The 14,620-nt window shown below is 43.1% G+C and overlaps 1 protein-coding gene across 2 annotated transcripts in view; it reads right to left on the minus strand.

Annotated features, from left to right (window-relative positions):
* Window positions 1-6,773, minus strand: part of LGI2 (leucine rich repeat LGI family member 2) — a 73,410-nt gene extending 66,637 nt beyond the window's left edge. Inside the window, exons 1-2 of one of the 2 annotated variants that reach the window (XM_068278211.1) lie at window positions 6,720-6,773; window positions 1,067-1,141 (exon numbers count right to left, since the gene is read on the minus strand). Coding sequence is in view for 1 of the 2 variants with exons in the window: in XM_068278206.1 (XP_068134307.1) it covers window positions 1,067-1,251 (185 nt within the window). In the remaining variant the exon portion in view is untranslated. Of the gene's footprint in view, window positions 1-1,066; window positions 1,391-6,719 lie in introns of those variants that run through there. The other variant, XM_068278206.1, reaches the window with a different exon arrangement.
* Window positions 6,774-14,620: the final 7,847 nt, after the last annotated feature.

A 14,620-nucleotide genomic window follows, 5' to 3' on the forward strand; every position in this document is an offset into this window, starting at 1 on the left:
CATATACCTCTCTCTTCAGTTGCCCTTTAAAGCAAAAGCAGCCATAGTCCTGCAAAGTCACACCTCTAGGGAGCTCCACTCTTATACACCCTGTGCCAATGTGTCACCCAAAGCATGTTTATCAGGAGCCTTACGCGCATTGGCAAGGTATTATCCTACCTTCAAAAAGTAGCAATTCAAATAATCAGGTTTAAGATACATAAACAAAGTTGATAAACAGTGGCGTAGCTAAGGAGCTGTGGGCCCCGATGCAAGTTTTACAATGGGGCCCCCCAAGCACTCTATACAGAACAATTAATACAGCGCACCAAAACCTGCCAATGGCAACTACAGTATCAGAGGTGCTAGAATGGGATGGGAAACAGTTTGTTAATGATTACCACTATTCAAAGTATCTTTAGAAGTGATTTTTATGAGCACAGGACCAATAGAGAGCTAATACTGTAGTTGAGAGAGGGCCCTTCAGGGCCCCTCTGGCCCAAGGGCCCCGATGCGGTCGCTACCTCTGCAACCCCTATTGCTACGCCCCTGTTGATAAAGTTTCAGCTTTAATTGTGGACCTGAACTTTGGCACAGGACATAAGGAAAACCGAGACATTTTTCTCTAGTTATCTGGCTTGCCCACACTGTCATGTATCCCCTATTATTTCTCTCTGCTCCAAACCCAATAGGGGAATGATAGCGGAGTTGAGTTGTGCGCCCCCTCCTACACTGCGCCCTAGGCTGGAGCCTCTATCGCCTCTGCCCGGCCCTGGTTAACCCTATGTCTGCTTCCATGAAAGCCGGAAGTAGACACTGCAGATTTATTGCAAAAATTGTATCAGCTATAACAAAGAAATTTTTTTTTTCAATAAAGGTTATTATGCTGCTACTTATCTTTTAGAGCAGAGAGGCAGTTCTGAGTTCAGGCCCGGTTTAACCCTATAGTTAGTCCTATCATAGTTAGCCATTAGAATAAACAGTACAGTGTTTCCTCTGAGGCTGTGGAGAGAATAGAGACTTGCTGTATGCGCTCAGTTCACAACATCCTCATTTAAGCAACTTGTGCTAGCGGCGTTCCACTTACAAGGAGCTGATGTCGCTGGGGATGGTCCTGGGGATCCCTGAAGAGCCCACGCAGATGACTGATTCCTTGGTGCAGCTGCAGGAGGAAGGACATTTGACAGGTTTCTTAAGTTGAGCAGCATGGTGGTGCATACATCCCAACAACAGCAAGAATAGCAGGGGTCCCTTCGCCAACGCCATCCTCATCTGGCCCCCCGTGTGTGAGAGTATGTGTGTGCACTGTGCAGTGGTGAGGGCTGGGAGATGAACAGAGGCTCGGGAGAGAGCTGGCTGGCAGGCATTCCTTATCCTGACTGCACCATACTACACCGCACTTGTCTCCTGACATCAGCACTTCAGCAGCAGCCTCCTTCTCTCCCTTCTTCCCTCCAATGAATAATTTATTCCACTCTCCATCCGGGTGAGTTTAAAAATAATCCCCGAGTAGCAAAGGCTCCTACTGTGTTTCAGCATGCTCTGTCCTCCTTGAACATGAGGAGGGCAGATCACAGGATGACCTTGCCAGGGCTGGAGGGAGATGTCTGCTTAGAACAAGTGCATGGCTGCCCCGGGGTGATCTGTCACATAGAGTGACCCCCGGGGGGCTGCTGGAGGAAATCCTACCTTGACAATTGGATTGTGTGACACGTGTTATTTCAGTATTTGCAGGAGAACATGCTGGGTCACGAAACATGTGTTACAGCCCTAGTTTAGCCTCCCATTTTTTAAATGCACGAGATAGTAAAGTTGCATGAACTAGTAAACACACAAGGTTTGAGCATTGTACATGTGTACGTTTTTATACTGAAAATACCTGTCTGGCTGGGTTCTGTAGCTCCTTGTTGCCAGTAGAGAGGAAGTTACTTTCCCAGCACAGAGCAGATCTGATCCCACCTCCTTCCTGGGCTGAGATAAATCAACTCTTTGTGGCCAGCACTTCAGCTCAGCAATAGAGATGGTAAATGATAAACTAATAGTTCCATCTTACATGCAAAATGTACTGGCCCATCAAAATCAACGTGATTGGTCTGATTCCATACTGCATACAATTTGAATTAAATGTGCATGCAATTAAAATTATTAACATCTCATTGTCTCATCTCTTCTCAGCAGCAGTCCCATGGACTGTCCCTTTCCTCCCTGCCAGGATGTAATAAAGCATATCACCTTTCCCACACCTTCCCCCAGTCACGTGAACATGCTTTGATCACAATAATAAACCATTTCTCATTTTATTTAACCCTAAAAAAAAACAAATAACAACAACAAAAAAAGCACCAGTACACTGGGCATGGTTGATTTTATGTACATAGCTGAGACAGTGAGATAAGAATGTGTTGAGCTGTAACTGCAGTTCTGACCACAATGAGTTAAATTCTAAACAGCATGGGGAGCAGGTGGGCAGAGTCAGCTCTGTGCACACTGGGAAAGACTATTGCCTCTTCTTAGCACCTACCTGACAGCTACATGTGTGTGGTGATAGAAAAGGGGGTGGAGTTTTGTCAGCTGTCTGTCCAATAAAATGACACTGCACACTCAGCAGGAAATGGTGCTAAGGAACCCAGCCAGAGAGGTACTTTCAATATATTTATTGCAAAATATACATGTGTGCAATGCACAAAAAACGTTGTGTACTGTATTGCTAATTAATGCAATTCATGCACATTTTCTATTATATGCATTAAAGGATGAAGACTGAGCTATTAACTAGACACTAAACACAAAACTTAGTTTACCCCTAAATCTCAACATGTGTATTTACACATTTTGAACTAAAGCAATCACTGTTAATAGACATTATGGCATATATGGGAGAGCTGTCTTCTCCGCTCTGGTCTGGTCTCCGGGTCTGACATGCTTCACTTCTTCCTGTCTGGGGGAAGTTTAAACAGTAGAGTGCCCTCTACTGTTTAAACTTCCTGCCGGGACAGGAAGAAGTGAAGCATGTCAGACCCGGAGACCAGAGCGGAGAAGACAGCGAAGACCTGGGGAGTCGCGCCGGCGGAGCAGGTAATGTATTGCAGCTGTATTGCGTCAGTTGTCGGGCACTCGAACGCCGCTAGCGACGCGCTCCCTACCCGCGGGCAATCGACGCTAATTTCCCGCACGATCGACGGGACGGGAAATTTAGCGTGTAGCGTGAACGATGTGACAGCAGATTCGATCCCAGTGATCGAATCTGCTGTCGATCGCCGGGGAATCAGGTAGTGTATGGCCAGCTGTACTGTTGGTGGGCCTTGAGGACAGGGTTGGGAAACTCTAACCTAGATGACATGTGACATGATGAGATAAGCATGTGTATGTACAGTGCCAAACATTAATAACTAGGCTGTGTTCATTTTTTCTGCCTGAAAGAGTTAACCTTCAGGCATGCAAGTGACAGTTTCTCTCTTGTCAGACCCTTGTTGGATTATAGTAGCCCTCACTGATAAGGAATTACAGCCATAACACTTTAACATGCAGAGAACAACTTCTGAGTGCAGGGGATAGATTAAAAAAAGGTCAATAGTTCAAATATTTTAGCTTTGGGATACTTTAGGCAGAAGACTATGAAACATTCAATCTACTTTGTAAATGTTTAAACATAAAATAAAACCTTAGAGTATCTAAAAAAAAAAGTAATTTGTAGGAGTATGAGGATAGATTCAACTGTTTATCTCTTCAGTTTATTTTCAGCTTGGGTTCACTTTAATGGCATTAGGCCCACCAATACATACTGTACCCCTGACAAAAAGCTGTCTATATTTAAATGCTACCTCAACCTCATAACCAAGGGCTACTCAGAGACTTCAGATAAATCAAAACTAAAGCATACCCGAGATAATATTTATCTGTAACCTTTCTTCTATATTCACCTGATACTGTGAGATTAGCGGGTGACGGGATTTTCTATATCACTGCACAAATGTGTGCTTTTCACACAAGTCATAAAACTGAATAATGGTCACAATCAAAGCGGACCTGAACTCAGAACATCCTCTGTGCTCTAAGATATGCAACAGAATAATAACCTATAAACCAAAAACATTTCATTTACAGCTGATACAAATCCTAAAATAAATCTGCAGTGTTTCTACTTCCTGGTTTCATGGAAGCAGACATATTGTTAACATCCTGTCCTTTCACATCGGGGTAATCTGCCATCTCTGCCATGGCAGTCATGTGACACGGGGAGAGATCAAATTACAACTTGTTATTAGACACAAATAAGCGGGGATTAACAGGCTAAACTCTCTAAATACATTTCTCTATGCTTTTGTTCTGTCCTGTGCAAGAGTTCAGGTCCACTTTAAACAAATGAGTCCACAATATTATACCTAGTCATATATGCATTGCAGTGAATATTCCAAAGTTACACATTCATGAGGCAAAAGTAGGTCAGGCCAGGTAGGTCACCATTGTTATCAGTTCCTTTGAGGGGAAACAGAGTAAAGGCCCGTACATATGCTAGATGGATGTCGCTTGACAGGGTTCGGGCAACTTGGCTGGGCCCAGACTGTACAGATGCATAGGTACAGGCCCGGATTTACATCACTAGAGCCTATAGGCACAAATGTCCTGGCATCCTAGACTTTGCCTTCCATGAATCTACAAACCCCCATCTAACCGCACCAAGGAGGGCTGGCTGGCGCAGCTGTCACTTCTCACTTATTTCCCTTGTCCATTGTAGCTGCAGGTGAACCTTAGTATTAGTTAGCCAGAGGTAACCCCAGTAGCCAGAGGTGACTCAAAGTATTAGGTAACTTGAGGTGTCGCCAGTTGAAGGTAAATCTCATCAGTGGAATGCTGAGGTTCGGGTGAGTAACCTATCATTTACACAAACCCTGGGACTCGGTATAGGAATGGAGGCAGGGAGGGAGGCACTCAGGGAGGAGAGTGAGCCGCCTTTCCATCATCAGGCGCCTGTAGGCACGTGCCTACAGTGCCTTATGGTAAATCCGAGCCTGCATAGGTAGCCTGCAGGCTATTGACATGTTCTGCTAATAAGCGGGAAGGAGGGACGTCACTTGGCCAAATTGATCTGCTAGCTGATCGGGTGGCCATCGGGAGTTGGACTCTGATTATTGGCAGATCATTATGGGCTGCCTCAGCTGACTTTAATCTAGCCTTAAATGGGATGTTTATCAGGTGTGAGTGTTGCCAGCTGTGCTTTATCTAAAGAACAAAAATCTGAGTCTTCACAATCCAAACACCCATCACTGCTCAATCAAATTAGGTTTTTAAGGATCTACCATATGCAGTAACAGATGCCTTCACCAGGCTTTACAAGGTCTTAAAACTCTTTAAAGGACTACGCCAACGAAAAAATTAAGCAGTTAAAATCTGACAAAACCAACAGATTTTGGACTAGTCCATGTCCTCATGGGGGATTCTAAGTGTTTTCTTTTTTTTTTTTTTCAACAGTATTTCCTCAACGGCAGTTTAACTGCCAAAATAGTAAGATACCAGCCAGCCTCCCTACTCACTTGTACACTATGTTGCCAGTTAGACTAAGAACTGCCGTTGAGGAAATGCTTTTGAAAACAAAGAAAACCCTAAGAATCCTCCATGAGGAGATTGAGTAGACCAAAACTTGTTTGAGTTTAACTGCTTATTTTTTTCAGTGGAGTGGTCCTTTAAGGAGGTCAGACTCCACCAGTCCACCATCAGACATATCACATCTAAGTGGAGGCAATTCAGAACCTTTGTTAACCTCTTCAGGAGTGGTTGACCAACAAAGATCACACTAAAGCCTCCAACACACGCTGGATAATATTTGGGTGAGATGGTCATTTTGCTATGTTTGCCGAGAATTCGCATGTGTACGGCTGCCCCACAATAAATGATGTATGAGCCCATTTTGTTTTTTTGTCTCCTGCACTGCAGGACACATTCCGCTTAGTCGCATCATGTCTTAAAAGCTATCGCCCTAGCAATCAACCAATGATGAGGGTTCCTCAAAGAAACCCAGGCCAATCTCAAAAGCACTATAGGCCTCTCTTACACTGGCAAAAGTCAGTATTCATGAAGACATGTCCATGAAAGGAACAATGAGCAACAGTGTTGTGCAGGACAGGGTTGCAAATACGTAAAAAGTACACTTAGGTTGGGCACTGATATCTATCTCCAATTGATCATGTATCGTATTGCCATGGTACGCTACTCAATATTAAATTTGATCACTGGAAAACAAAGCTATAGAGCCTTGCTCACTTGCTACTGCTGTCCTCAGTCCGCCCTGCATTCCTCATTGTGAGTGTGGGAAGGAATACTGACTTTGCTATTTTGCTGGCCATACCCCCATTAGCTCCTCCCTAATAACGTAATAATAATTTAATTTAATTTAAATTGAGAAGATGTGTCTGGAACTCCAGACTGCTCAGTTTGCTGAAAATGGCCTACCACAATCGATGTTTGATTGACCAAAAAAATTAACTTTAAAGAAGGACTCCTTTTTTAATAGATTCAATGTTTTTCACTCTTACGTATATAACTTAATTCATGATCTCAGTGCAATTGGTGAGGGAGCAAGTTATACAGGGTGCCCATAGTCTAGTCTGGACCCTTTAAGACAATGTCTAAGGATTTATTTGTAACTTTAGCTACCAAATTTGCTATTAGGGACAATACAGCAATTCCATGAGACCTGGATAACCTGGTAATGCAAATCTATTGATTTTACCAAACATACTTACCTACAAACTGTCTGATCTCAGGAAAATCCCACCAAATACGGAGCTGAGATCTCATTGCCTGTGAGCATGTCCGTGATGTAGAGGGACACCTATAAAAGTGAGATAGCAACTTATAATTTGTTTCCTGCAAGGCAATGTGACAACGTTTAACTTTGTCATTACATAGTAGTTCATAAAAAGATGGGAGCATTTCATGGGACAGAGCATAGACTTGGAGGTGAGAGGGTGGTCGAATGTTCTACCCTTTCTCTTTCAGCCCATTTCCCCTCCCTTTGACTTTACATTGGAGTCTGGGTAGATAAATGTCTGCAATGGCTAGTGGAGATCTGGATTCTCTAATGCATAGGTGTCGAACTCCAGGCCTGGAGGACAAGATCCATGCCAGTGTTTAGGATGAACTGAGAAAGAGAGGAATGTGTTCCACCTGATTCAGACCCATCAATTAATTTGAGCTGTGTCAAAAATGTGTGAGGACCTCGACCCTCGAAGGACCGGTTTGATATCCCTGCTCTAATGAGTCTGTCCTGTTACAAGTGGTCCCATAGCAAGTCAAAGGGAACTTTAACATGTGACATGATGAGATAGACATGTGTAATTACAGTGACAAGTATACAAATAACTATGCTGTGTTCCTTTTCTTCTTTTTCTTGCTTAAAGTTAACATACAAATATGCAACTAAGAATTTCTCTCCAGTCGAGACCTAGTCAGTCAGACTACATCTTCCCTCGCTGATAAGGAATTACAGCCCAAAAAAAGAGAACGAGATAGATAAAAAGTTAATCTATTTTAGATCTCTGACACATGGTGCAGTCATCTGTAATTGAGCTGAGACAAAGCAATACATCTACTTTTATAAGTTTTTAAACATACAGTGGCTTGCAAAAGTATTCGGCCCCCTTGAAGTTTTCCACATTTTGTCACATTACTGCCACAAACATGAATCAATTTTATTGGAATTCCACATGAAAGACCAATACAAAGTGGTGTACATGTGAGAAGTGGAACGAAAATCATACATGATTCCAAACATTTTTTACAAATCAATAACTGCAAAGTGGGGTGTGCGTAATTGTTCTGAGTGCAGTCAGTTGCCCATAGATATTGCCTGATGAGTGCTAATGGCTAAATAGAGTGCACCTGTGTGTAATCTAGTGTCAGTACAAATACCGCTGCTCTGTGACGGCCTCAGAGGTTGTCTATGAGAATATTGGGAGCAACAACACCATGAAGTCCAAAGAACACACCAGACAGGTCAGGGATACAGTTATTGAGAAATTTAAAACAGGCTTAGGCTACAAAAAGATTTCCAAAGCCTTGAACATCTCATGGAGCACTGTTCAAACGATCATTCAGAAATGGAAGGAGTATGGGACAACTGTAAACCTACCAAGACAAGGCCGTCCACCTAAACTCACAGGCCGATCAAGGAGAGCGCTGATCAGAAATGCAGTCAAGAGGCCCATGGTGACTCTGTACGAACTGCAGAGATCTGCAGCTCAGGTGGGGGAATCTGTCTATAGGACAACTATTAGTCATGCACTGCACAAAATTGGCCTTCATGGAAGAGTGGCAAGAAGCATAAGAAGTCCTGTTTGCAGTTTGCCACAAGCCATGTGGTAGACACAGCAAACATGTGGAAGAAGGTGCTCTGGTCAGATGAGACCAAAACTGAACTTTTTGGCCAAAATGCAAAACACTATGTGTGGCAGAAAACTAACACTGCACATCACTCTGAACACACCATCCCCACTGTCAAATATGGTGGTGGCAGCATCATGCTCTGGGGGTGCTTCTCTTCAGTAGGGACAGGGAAGCTGTTCAGAGTTGATGGGAAGATGGATGGAGCCAAATACAGGGCAATCTTGGAAGAAAAGCTCTTGGAGTCTGCAAAAGACTTGAGACTGGGGCGGAGGTTCACCTTCCAGCAGGACAACGACCCTAAAAATAAAGCCAGGGCAACAATGGAATGGTTTAAAACAAAACATATCCATGTGTTAGAATGGCCCATCAAAGCCCAGATCTAAATCCAATCGAAAATCTGTGGCAAGATCTGAAAACTGCTGTTCACAAACGCTGTCCATCTAATCTGACTGAGCTGGAGCTGTTTTGCAAAGAAGAATGGGCAAGGATTTCAGTCTCTAGATGTGCAAAGCTGGTAGAGACATACCCCAAAAGACTGGCAGCTGTAATTGCAGCAAAAGGTGGTTCTACAAAGGATTCACTCAGGGGGGCTGAATAATTACGCACTCCCCACTTTGCAGTTATTTATTTGTAAAAAATGTTTGGAATCATGTATGATTTTCATTCCACTTCTCACGTGTACACCACTTTGTATTGCTCTGTCACGTGAAATTCCAATAACATTGATTCATGTTTGTGGCAGTAATGTGACAAAATGTGGAAAACTTCAAGGGGGCCGAATACTTTTGCAAGCCACTGTAAATAAATCTGTAGGATCTCTAAGAGTCATTTTTAGGAGTAAGGTAGATACAATTGTTTATCTCATCAGTTTATTTTCACTCAAAGGACAAGTCCTGGGTTTAAAAAAAAAAATCAATCTACTTCCCTGAGGCTTCCTCCAGCCTCGGGCATCTGTCCCTCGCTGCAGCTCCGCTCCCAGCCGGTGTCCCGGGGTCTTCTCCGTTGCAGGTCAGCATCTTCTGTGCCTGCGTGAGCATGTGGCCGTGGCGCTTGTGCTCTCGTGGCTGGGAGCATTCGTTTCTAGTCATGCCTGGAAGAAGCCGCGGTTAGCAGCGAAACGCTCCTTCTCCCACTGGTAAGCGCGCACACTCTTAGCACTTTGGCGGCTATACAGCCCTTATTGATACACTACGGTGCACATTTCTATTGTATTCCATTTACTTTGGTAATTGATCTATGCCGGTTTTGTCCGTTTTCCTCACCTTCCTATGGTTGACTCCGTTTCTAGTTCATCTTTCAACACTATGGTCACTGTCAGTTCCTGTGGAACCCTTTGGTAACACTGGTCTGTTATTACCTATCTATTTTCTGCGGCCCAGGTCTGGAGTTATTAGTATTGATCATTTGCTATTTGTGCTATAGTTATTTATTATGGAGCAACTCATATTGTAAATATTGGGCAATTGCCACACGTGTTTCTGTTTTTAAATGTTTTTACCCATTTTTGCATTATGTTATACCAATAAAGGCTGAATTTTTGATTGAATCAGTTGTGGTGTGGTCTTTTGGGCCATACTGTTCTTCTGTTGCATGCTGGGAGCATTCTGCTCAGTATGAGATTTTCACCAAAGTCCTTTATTCATGTCCATTGCTGACTTTACAAATACACGTACATTTCAAGTTTAAAGCATCTGATTTATCATGACACCCCAATCACCTAATACCACATTTTACAGTTTCTTCTGACTTTGTTAAAAAACAACGTTCTTCATTCGACTTTAGTTATGCTTTAAATGTGTCCCAAATAAGAAAAAAGAAAAAAAAGAAAGAGGTGATCTGTCACTGGTAACAAAGCTTGACTCCCATTTAGCCCACCAGTTCAGTGTTATTAGCAGTCTAATAATGAAAGTGTTCAATGTAAGTGCCGGTAGTAAACAGTAAAGCAAAGAGGTATGTGAGGACTGTATTTCAGCAGGATTGTACTAAGAGACATCGCTCATAAAAACAGATCTGTAACACGCTCAACCTTGTTTGCTACAAGACCATTTAAAACAACTGGTTTTTGATGAATGCTTTGCAAACAATCATTTAGCAACTTTCTTCTCTGGAAGCCGTGGCTCTGACTTCCCTGATTGCCTTTTTATTACAGTGTAAATAACATTCTCGGCTACATCAATTTTCCGATTTTGCGCTGTGAAAGATTTGCAGACGGAGAAAAATCGTCTGAGCGTCCTCACCAAACAGAAAGAAGTTAATTTAATATTCTGGAATAGGAGCTGCACGGCGCATAAAAGTAACTAGCGGGCACTTCATACACTGCCAGAGGTAAGCGGCTATAAATAATGTATGGCCGGAGAACAGGACAACCAAAAGGAGGTGCAAAGACTCTGCTGTAAATGTGAAAACTGCAGCTCACCTTTTAGGAGCCTCCATGTTTCCTCTTGACTTTTGGATAGAACTTGGGTTCCATTTAGTTTTGGGAGAAATTCTGCATAGGTCATAAAAAGGTGTTTAACCACCAGTTTAGAAGCTTTGCTTATGATAAGGTTTCTTCTTATAATTACAAGCTGGTAAAGTTTTGGAGCACATGGCAGCTAGAAGACTTAAAGAGGAACTTTGACCCAGGATTGAACTTCATCCCAATCAGTAGCTGATGATCCCCTTTCCCATGAGAAACCTTTACCTTTGCTTGAATATATCTGTGTGGCTGATATTGTGGTAAAACCCCTCCCAGAGTGTGATGTCATGACAGTTTCCTGCCTGTGACCCTCGCTGCATTGTGGGAAATAACAGCTGTTTCCAGCTGCCAAGCAACTAGTATCTCTCTCTCTGGGGGAGATTTATCAACGCATTACAGACAGTTTTTTTCGGTACTTATCCGTTAGCCGGGCGCATCCGGCAGGTGGCGCTGTTGTATCGAATTTCAATGCGCTGGGTTGTATCTAATTCCATTCATACTTAGTGAATGTAGCACTGTGTGAATGGAAGCGCTGCAGGTGGCGCTAATTACATTGATACGTTGATAACAATACAGTGTTAATGGCAAGGAATACATTGTATTTGAAGTGGCCGGCACTGGCACTTAATGGCATTCAAATAAAGGCGGCGGCAATGTAACAGATGAAGCCGCCGCCCTTCATCTGTTCTTCCTCTCCCCCTTTGCCCTCTCTCAACTATACAACCCTGCCAGCTGGGGGGGGGGGGGCACGCCTGTCCCCCCCCCCACAGTCGTTCGTCACAAGGAAACAAGCAGGATTCCCTGCCGCGACGAACAACTCTGGAGGGAGACGCATGTCCCCGCAGGCTGCCAGCATTGTAGAAGCGAGAGGAGGGCAAAGGGGGAGAAGAAGAAGAACAGAGGAAGGCGGCGGCTTCATCTGTTACATTGCCGCCGCCTTCATTTGAATTCCATGTAAAAGTGCCAGCCACTTCAAATACAATGTATTCCTTGCCATTAACACTGTATTGTTATCAACGTATCAATGTAATTAGCGCCACCTGCGGCGCTTCCATTCACACAGTACTACGTTGAAGTATGAATGGAATTAGATACAACCCAGCGCATCGAAATTCGCTACAACAGCGCCACCTGCCGGATGCGCCCGGCTAACGGATAAGTACCGTTTTTTCTTCTTAAGATGTTATAACCAGCAGGGAGAACAGTTCTGCATAATAATAAGAACCTTCTTAAATCCTAGGTAATAGTGGCAATTTAACATGCATTTAGAGAGCTGCACTACAGTTAAGAAAAGTGCAAAATCATCTCTAAGGCCTGGTGCACACCAGAGGAGTTTTTCTGAGCGTTTTGAGTTTTAAATCTGCTGCTAATGTTATCCTGGTACTTATCTGTTAGCCGGGCGCATCCGGCAGGTGGCAACAAAACTCCACCAGAGTTACATCTTTCCCTACTATCCATGTCGGCCTGGAGGGGGAATAGTAATTAGCGCCACCTGCCGGATGCGCCCGGCTAACGGATAAGTACCGTTATCCTATGTGTCTGTGCACACTGGAGCAATGAGGTTTTGTAAAAAAAAAACCATAGCATTACATTAGGACGCTAGAGGTTTCAAAAGCTCTTCCCAATGTAATGCTATGGTTTTTTTTACAAAACCTCATTGCTCCAGTGTGCATAGACACATAGGATAACATTAGCAGCAGATTTAAAACTCAAAACGCTCAGAAAAACTCCTCTGGTGTGCACCAGGCCTAAACTGGTGCAAATTAAGAAGTGCTGGATAACAGTTCCCCAGGTGTAGAACTGCAGGCTAGACATGATTTGTGATGTGCTCCTCCCCGCTGCTGAATTCCTCCTCAGAGCCTGCTGCTATCAATACAGCAGGTGTGTTGGTTACCTCAGCAACAGCAATTCCCCTCACACTGCACTGTCTGAGAGTTTTATGGTGGCCATACATGGTACAATTTTTTCATCCAATCTTACCATTTCTATGTAATATAAGGGTAAATTAAGTGAATATACTAAAAGGATAATTTAGGCAGTTCCCTTATATTACATAGAAATGGTAGGATTGTATGAAAAAAATTGTACCATGTATGGTCACCATGAGACAGATCTGCATGGATTTCTAAAAACCTACTAATATTTTGTCTCAGACACTCTTGATAAATCTGGCCCTCTGTGTATAGAACTCTCAGTATCGAATGTTCCCTGGTAGAAATTATGTCACTACCAGGCATACATTTTTCAGAGTGAAAATTAGGGAGAGTAAAGATTTTACAATGGGCAAACACCAAATAATCCATAAATTAATATTGTAAACAATAAGCAATTTTATTCATTATGTTATTTTCACTACAGTTCCTCTTTAAGGTAGCCATACAATGGTCAATATTTTTTATCGAGATCTGACTGATTCGATCATGTGAATGAACTTGCTAGAAAACAATGTGCAAATGATTCCTAATAGATTGATTGTCAGCCAAAATTAATTGATTTGGTCGATCACACCAAATGTAAGATTTTGCTTGATCGGTGGCTGGTCGGGAGAACATTGCAAGCGGCATTCGATTTCTGTCCGTCTGACGCAGAAGGAAAGCTTACTTTCACCTGTCCACTGACACTTCCACCCATGTTGTCTCTCCACCACCGGGGTTTCTCCCTCTCTCTTTACTCCCGCGAGCTGTGGATCATGTGGCAAACACTAGAGGCAAAATACTAAAGGCCTCCAGTGGTTACGTAAGGTATGATGCTCCTAGTGTTTGGCCTCTAGTGTTTAGTCTTGGTACACACAGCTCCCTAGGAAGTGAAAAGAAAGGGAGAAGTCCCAGCGGTGGAGAGGAAATGCGTTGGTGGACAAGTGAGTAGCTCTGCTGCCCCTAGGGCGGGGGAAGGGGGGTTCTGGTGCGGGCGCTGGGAGACCTGGGGACCCAACAGACAGGGTGCACGGATTTTCAATAGATATCATGCTGAAAAAAGGGATTTGAAAATGTGTACAGTGTGTGAAAGGGTTTGATCAGATAGATCCATCTCTTATCAGATAATCTGAGAGGGATCCATTTGTGTGGCCAGCTTAACAACATGGACCCTATTCAATTAACTTTTCTCTCAAGAGATAATTCTTGACCTTACCTTCAAAATAACGTTATAGCAACTGAAATCATCAACTCTCAGGAAGATAGTGTCATATTGCAACAAGATCTGGATAGGATGGCTATATGGGCACATACAGTACATGGCTGATGAAATTCAATGTTGAAAAATGTAAAGTCATGCATTTTGGTCGTACCAATGGTCTAGCACCATACAAAATAAATGGGATACAGTTGGGGACATCAAACTTGGAGAAGGACTTAGGAGTACTCATCGACAACAAGTTAAATAATCGTACTCAATGCCAAGCCGCTGCAGCTAAAGCTAACAACATTTTGGGATGCATTAAAAGGGAAATAAAAACTCGAGATGCTAGCATAATATTGCCCCTGTTTAACTCTCTAGTAAGGCCACATCTGGAATATGGAATTCAGTTCTGGGCACCACATTACAAAAAAGATATTGCAGTTTTAGAGCAGGTGTAGAGACGAGCAACAAAATTGATACGTAGGATGGAAGGTCTCGCTTACCAAGAAAGGTTAGATAAACTGGGTTTATTTAGTCTAGAGAAAAGACGCCTTAGAGGAGATCTAATTAACATGTATAAATACATCAGAGGGCAATATAATAGCTTGGCGGATGAGCTTTTTGTCCCTAGGCCTTTTTAAAGGACTAGAGGACATGATCTGCGCATGGAGGAAAAACATTTTA

Source organism: Hyperolius riggenbachi, chromosome 1, assembly GCF_040937935.1.
Source record: "Hyperolius riggenbachi isolate aHypRig1 chromosome 1, aHypRig1.pri, whole genome shotgun sequence".
NCBI classification, from domain to species: Eukaryota; Metazoa; Chordata; class Amphibia; order Anura; family Hyperoliidae; genus Hyperolius; species Hyperolius riggenbachi.